This window comes from Xylocopa sonorina, unplaced genomic scaffold (genome assembly GCF_050948175.1).
Source record: "Xylocopa sonorina isolate GNS202 unplaced genomic scaffold, iyXylSono1_principal scaffold0076, whole genome shotgun sequence".
Taxonomy (NCBI): Eukaryota; Metazoa; Arthropoda; class Insecta; order Hymenoptera; family Apidae; genus Xylocopa; species Xylocopa sonorina.
In genome coordinates this window covers 36636-44460 of record NW_027490147.1, presented here as the reverse complement: position 1 = coordinate 44460, position 7825 = coordinate 36636, and the positions used below count along the sequence as shown (strand labels likewise).

Sequence of the window (7825 nt, the reverse complement as noted above, 5' to 3'; positions counted from 1 at the left end):
AATCCAATAGAACTTGTATCTGTATAAATGCCAATTTTAGTAAAACTATAGAACAAACATCTTCCCTCCAATTTCGATGGTATTTCGATATGTTGTAGAAAGTTAAAATGTTTAAACACATATAAGAAAATGTGTGACTATAACTGTGTTTGTGAAAGTAAACATATCAATATTGCTGGCTGATTACGTTATGGCTTATCCCTTGTTCGCAACAAGGTTTGAACGAGCTTAAAATCTTACATACAGTAACATATACGATATTGTAAGAAATGTTGTGTTGCATATAACGTAATCCAACATTCGCAACTACTAATTTCCTACGAAAAGGAGAACAAAGATGTACCTGTAAGAAATATCGGTACCGATGAAGACCATCTGCAAAAACGGTTGGTTCTAAGCAAGCGAACAAAATATACGCCTACAACTTATATAGCCATTCATTTCTTTCTAGTTTCTTAACTTCTTATATGACGGCCAACTAATGTTGACACATCAGCAGTTACAGACGTACACTCATATGCAGAATTTATTATAATATAATAGTGCTAGTCACTTTGTTATGAATGTTTTGAAAATTATATTTTCAGCAATCAGGGTAAACACCATAACCCTTGAAATTTTTGAAAAATAACCTTTTAATTGATATATCATGCATTTTTCATCTCATTTTAAGTACTACTGTGGTACTAAATTTAATTTGCACCTTATGTTAATAAAGCGATATATTGTAACTTTCAGCACACAATTTGTTTTAATAAATAATCATTTATAACCGATTTTATGTAATATACTCGATAAATAAGTTCAATGTATAATATTGAAAATTTTTTATTAATATAGAAAACTCTTAAACATTTAGAGGTGAAATTTTAGTTTTTGAAACTCTATTAATCGTCCAAATATCGGAACTTAATCCAATTTTCATTCCTTACCCAATCGCATTTGTTGTTTTAACATCGTTTAATACTTTCTGGAAACAAAGGAACGAAGATTTTTTATACAAAATTTTGTTTTGTTTATTTCATTACTGATCAATACAAGAGAAAAGCTAATGTAATTCAATATTTATTACGAACAGTCCTTTAATACGAGTAGAATTAATTTTGCTGTACTGTTAAATTCATAAAACTGGAATGATAAATCAATATGATAAAACAATGCAACAAGTATTACACATATACTACTACTATGCACACATTCTATTTTTTTAAAATTATAATACATTTAACTGTACAAATATAAAGTACAAATAATAATAATAATAATAATAATAATAAGTAGTAGTAGTAGTAGTAGTAATAGTGGTAGTGGTAGTGGTAGTGGTAGTAGTAGTAGTGGTAGTACTAGCAGTAGTAATAATAGTAGTAGTAGCAGTAGTAGTAGTAATAATAACATTAATAATAAAAGTAAAAGAGAGAAACAAAAATTATCACTTTGGTTATGAACAATTTTCATGATTCGCGCGCACAATACTTTAAAGAAAAGATTACAACTACAAATCACAATACATTTGGCCTGTACAATAGTAAAAAACTTTGAATCCAGCACTTTGTGTAAAAAAACTATTAATAATAAAATTGACAAATCGATGGGTTTTAAATTAAACTTACATAAATATTCAAACACATATTACTGAACTACTTCTAAAACTTAACTTTAGAATTAAATAATCATGTGTCTACCAAATTGGAGAAAATAGAATGGTTAGATAAAAATTTATTAATTTCAAATACTCTTATTTAAAATTCTTAAATTTTTGGAGACTGGAAGTAAGTTGTTTCATATCTCTAGACTATGCATATGGATCCCATAATGTAGAGGCATCAAATATTTACGTATAATGTTATATACTATACGTTATGTGTTCATGGTGTATAACATAAAAAGGGAAGATTATATACCGCACTGAAAACAGTAAATGCTACCGTTTCTTTTTCATGCCTTTACGATACCCTTTACCAAACCACCCTGGATTTTTGGGAGTAATTCTTACCAACGTCTTTGTATCTTTTATTTGCTTACTTTCAGATCCCATTAAGGTAGAATTATCTATATCCCGTTGGTAATAGAGACAAACAAGCGAGCCTTCATTTTCCATACAAAAAATACAAGTTGGCTTAGGTTTTGGCATGTCCAAAGTCATATTTGGTACTTGAACAAATGGATAATAAAAAAGTGGTGTTAACTGAGGACACATGTACATTGGTGGGAATGGTAATCCCATAGATAAAAATGGTAATGCAGTAAAAAATGGTGCCGAATATGCAGATATCGGTTCGGTTACTTTTTTAGGTGAAATACAATCTTTTTCTTTAATTTGTGATAGAATATCTTCGTGAAAGTTATCACTGATTTGATTTAATTCATTATGAGTAACATCAGCTGGTTCTTCTAAGCAAGGTTGACTTGTTGTATGCTGTTCATTACTCCTAAGATGTAGAGCATGAAAAAAAATAGGATCTTTAGCACGATTATACTGTGGAATTTCCAATCCTAGGTGAGCCATAACCCTTTTCATAACTTCGTCGCACTTTCCATTTATTTTTAAAACTGCATTTTCATCTTTTGGAGTCCACTGTAAGTTTACAATATATAACGATGGACGCTTATGAATCGGCCTATCCATTTGCCATAACCATGGGTATTTCTTCAACACTTTTAAACTAGAACCTAAACATAATATGACATCTGCTTGTTTAGCTGCTCTTGTCGCGCCGTTCCAATTAATTGGCCAAGGAAGATTGCCTCTTTCACCAAAATGAACAATTGAATCTTGTAAAACAGAATTACATCTATGGCATAATCTTCCGGTACCATGAGAATACCGAGCTGTTTTCTCGGTAACATCAAATAATCTCCAATATTCCCTGTATGGTTTACACGCTCTACAAACTTCTAGATACATATTGCCATGAACTTCAGATAAAAGTGTACGAGGTATTCCACTACGTAAATGAAGTCCGTCACAATTCTGAGAAACTATATGCTTCAAAACTCTTGCCTTATATAAAGCGTAAAGTGCCATATGTGTTAACGTTGGTTCTGCTTGGCTAAGATCATGATTTCTGCAAATTAATGTAGTAAGCTTACTATTATTTAGTAGTAAGTAAATTAATGTTTAAAAAATGTGCTTATTTCACTTAACTATATTTCAATCAAATTACTTCAACTGTTATATTACCCAATGTCTTTCCCCTGCTGTAAACGAGTCCATACACCATTTGTTCCTCTGTAATCAGGGATAGAAGCAGCTGTACTGATACCAGCACCAGTATAAATAGCAAGCGATGTTGCTCTGCTAATTGCTGCAGCTAATCTTATACATTTTTCCTCTAAAATTTCTGGTGCATCTTCCACTTCTTCTAATCTTGCTTTTACTCTATGTCTTTTCTCTTGTCTAACAGATTAATATAGTAATGGTAGTAGTAACGATAATAAAATTCACAAAAGCGCATAAATCATATTACCGCGCATAAAAAACAGAAGAAATAATATAACTTTATACACAATATACACACAACAATCAATGATTTTTCAAAATGGCTATACCTTAAATTAACCTCTTTTACTACATCACTACAAGATACAAGTATTCCAGTTTCTTCTGCAGTTCGGTCTATTTCAGATTTTTGTAGAATTGCTGCTACCTAAAAAGTACAAAAATGTATAACACTATCATAATCGTCTGTAAAGATAATGCCGGGAAATACATCAAAGGTTTCAATATATCAAACTTACTGTCTATTAATTATAATTAAATATAGAATACACATTAAGAATTGTGTACATACTTTTTTAAAAGTTGCTACTCGCTCGTCTTTAACTTTAAAAGCTTTAAGAGTTGCAGAACGTCTCCTTGACACAAACTTTTCATTACCAGCCTCCTCCATCTTTAATCAAAACGACTAACACAGAGCATTCATTCTATGTCGACTATCTAAAACGATCGAAATAACATGATTTATTGAAACTGACATCTCGTCAACACAATATCTACATTTTCTATTTACACTATAACATTAAATTCTTTATCTATATCTTTTAAATATAACCAGACTATTATAAATTCTTCCAATTCTATGTTTACGTATAATACTATATCTACATATGTATATTGCATATTAATTATAGGGTGTTCAAAGTAAACCGTGTAAACAATATTTATCAAAACAATATTTTTTATCATAAAAGACCTTACTCAACAAGTCATCGATAGGTTAAAAACTCAACCATTTTTCAGACGTAAAGATTATCTCTACGTGTTATAGCGTCACATGCTTGTTTTACAACTAATCCCTTGACATTAACAGATATTTCATGTGTTCCGTTACAAAATTTTTCTACATGACCGCTCTCCATTTCAATCATCCACGCTTTTTATCTTTATACAAAGTCGCAGACTTGTAAAATTTTACAAACTTGTGTCAAATTATTTCAAAACACGCTAGATTCAGTTACGTAATTCTTTTAACTTATTTGTTATATATATATACAAAGTATACGTAGAAATTTTATGAAAAACACTAAGGTAAACATCATATGCGACCTGTACAGGCTAATAAGCTAACAATCCTCATGCTAACATAAAAAAAAGTTTCTACCCCGAAAACAGTTGAGCTTTCAACCTATGTTTACTGATTTTTTTACTAAATATGGCGTATCCCATGCATGCACATATATGCTATATAAATTACTGAATGGTTTCTCTTGTCAAACTCGAGATAACGTACAGTGCAACGAGAGTTAGAGTTAGAGATTTATATTCCAGAGGTAATGATATTTTTTTTATTATACAATACGTTATCGATTAATTTTTATTGCACACTCCTCGGAGTATCAGTATACCTACATATATAGTACACATAATATATGCCCTTTGGTTATATATTCCCATATGTGTGTGTGTGTGTGTGTGTGTGTGTGCGTGTATGTGTAAGTAACTATTATTTACACTCTATACTATTATTACATTAAAAAACGAAAGTATACAATTATTTATAACATTGATTGAATACATTTTGCTTAATATAATGTTTTATCGATAATATATTTGTTGTTACAGTTACTTCAAGCTAATTATAATTTTTACAGAGAGGAAGAGAAAGATAGTGTTAGAATTAGGTTCAGGTACCGCTCTTCCTGGAATTTTAGCTAGTAAATATGGAGATATTGTAATTTTAAGCGATTCTGCTAGCTTTCCTAGAAGTTTGCAGCGTGTGCACATAAGAAGTTGTGAGTTAAATGGTATTTCGTCTCAAGTTCAAATTGTTGGTATTACATGGGGATTATTTTTGTCTAAATTTATTTTCAATCAGTCCATTAGATTTAATTCTTGGCTCTGATTGTTTTTATGAACTTACGTTATTCAAAGATATAGTTGTTACTGTAGCACTCTCATTAGAAAGAAAGATTCTGATATAAATATACAAGAGTTAATGCAAGATCATATAATTCATTTATTAAGTAGATAGCGCTTACAGTGAATGTAGATTTTGACCAAAATAGTTATTTTTATTGGGTAAATGATTGCCAAGGTAACATTACACTTAAACTCACATTACAATAAGTATAACATAGCTATTGTAAAATATCCTGGAAGAATGAATGTGGAGTGTTTTTTAAGGCATACTGTGCTCTAGTTAATCATGGACAGGATTCGATAGTTAGATACATGTTTGAAAATAGGAAGAGAACAGGATTATGAAATTGTCAGAACGGACAAAGTGCTCGGACTGGATTACCATTGTATTATCCAGCGCTTGACACACCTAATGCGACTCTGAATTGTGCACTGAATTGCCATGGATAGCGCAATGTCCTGGAATGAACAAGGGAGATGTTATGGATGCACTCCTTTCATCTATAAACCTGACCTGCAGTATTTGCTAGATCGCATATTTCTAAGTCAGGAGTAAATAAGGTCCGTACTGTATGGACTTATCCACTGCTTGCGATATGTCTGAAGGCTCGATTTGCTGTTCCTATCACTAGTCTGCTGAAGAAGCAAGAAATCTTACTCGAGTCTGTTTATGGTATGGAAATGATGAAGGCGGGAGTATATGGTCTAGTTGAATTGAAAAGCCACCCGAGCGACTTATTTTAATCCATGTATGTGCAAATTCTTTAGTATCAATTACTCAGCCTTTGATAATTTGGTTCTTGCTTGAATGGTTAGAGATGTATTCTCTGTTATCGCTGAGAAAATCGATTTTTCAAAAAAGCAATACAGTGATTATATAGTTGAAGTCGACGAGGATGAAGAAAGATGCAAGTTCAAATGACTTGATTATTTTATTAATACTCCCATCAGGCATTCCTATGAAAGATGTTCCTATAAGAGCCATGGAATACCACCAGGTTCTATGTTTACCAACATTATTGGAACTTGTGTTAACTATGTTATTAATATATTACTGTGTGATTGCGTTTTGGATACTATGCCCATATATTCACTATTCTTTGGAGATGATAGCCATATATGCATGGTGGAAAAGGTCATTGTTGATTTGGATGCCTTGGCCGTGACAGTGTATAATATATTTGGAATGATCATAAATTCGAAGAAGAGTATAGCAACACAGAACGTAAGGAACAATCATTTCCTGGGATACTTTAATAATTATGGATCTGCGGTTAAGGACCCAGCTGATTTAGCGACATCTATAATATATCCCCAATATGAAAAAGACAGTTGGGTTTATTGCATTAATCGATCACTGAGATGTTTCCTCGCCTCAGCTAGAGATAGTAGAGATATATTCCTCTGTGCTTAGGCTGTTTGGAATTATGCATCACATAATGAATGGATGTATAATTCATTATCGACATGATTATTTCCATGATATTACCCTGTCTATCCTCTTGCCTAGTTCAATGAATACACCGAAATGCCTTATTTCTTTTAAAACTAATAGCTTGTTAATTATAATTAATAAAACATCGATTAAATTTGAAGTAGGTTTTTTTTAACAATAAAACAAATAGAGTATTTCAAGTAAAAACGCTAATATTAAAGTATACCTAAATACACAGAATGCTACATCAGTGAATATAATTAATTAAATGGTGACATACTACATTTTTTTTGTTCATTTAACAACTATTATGCATATGGTATCAATGAAATAGATGGATAAGTTTTTGTACTGTATTTTGCTCTTTATATATGGATATATAGAGATAAACTAAGTATGAAAATTCATTTATTTTCAAAATATAGATATTTTTTTGAGCATACAATAGAGGAATTTTATATAAGAATGTTTAAAACTTATTTAAAGAAATTGCTGATAACTAATTTTCTTCTATGGTAATACATGTTTCGCATCAATGTTCCAACGATTATCGAATAGATTTAAAAATTCTTGATATCTTACAACGATGTTTTCATGCTATCAATAGTATGTTTAAAAACAAGTGTCTATATTTTAGGAAGGAAAAGTTTTTGGTTCTATTCTCTTGACACGCTGTATTTTTTTTTTTATATTAAATATTTAGCATTTAGTACATAATAATAAGTGAAATATATGGAATATATTCAATCATTTTAATCAAATAATGCAATTAATATGTGATAAAATATCTTTGTATTACCATTATCTTATATTGTTTATATAAATATACTAACAGCATAAAAAGGAATCAGTTAAGTTATATTATATATAGTTTAAATAGATTTTCCAAGTGGCCGGTACAAAGTCTGTTGTACCGACACATATGTAAAAATATGATTTCCAACGTTTAAATTTCAGAACATCAGCTCGCTACGGATAGCCGAAATGGATACGAATTTCTATCGAGATTTTGCAGAAATCTGCAAACAAAT

General features: G+C 30.7%; 1 protein-coding gene across 1 annotated transcript; it reads right to left on the bottom strand.

The window, feature by feature from the left end:
- Positions 1-1353: 1353 nt before the first annotated feature.
- LOC143432258 (NAD-dependent protein deacetylase sirtuin-7-like) lies at positions 1354-3996 on the bottom strand. Its single transcript, XM_076909034.1, has 4 exons — positions 3792-3996; positions 3550-3647; positions 3182-3397; positions 1354-3065 (listed from the first exon to the last, which is right to left on the bottom strand). The coding sequence occupies exons 1-4, from the start codon at positions 3888-3890 to the stop codon at positions 1922-1924; spliced, it is 1557 nt and encodes a 518-aa protein (XP_076765149.1). The 5' UTR covers positions 3891-3996; the 3' UTR covers positions 1354-1921.
- Positions 3997-7825: the final 3829 nt, after the last annotated feature.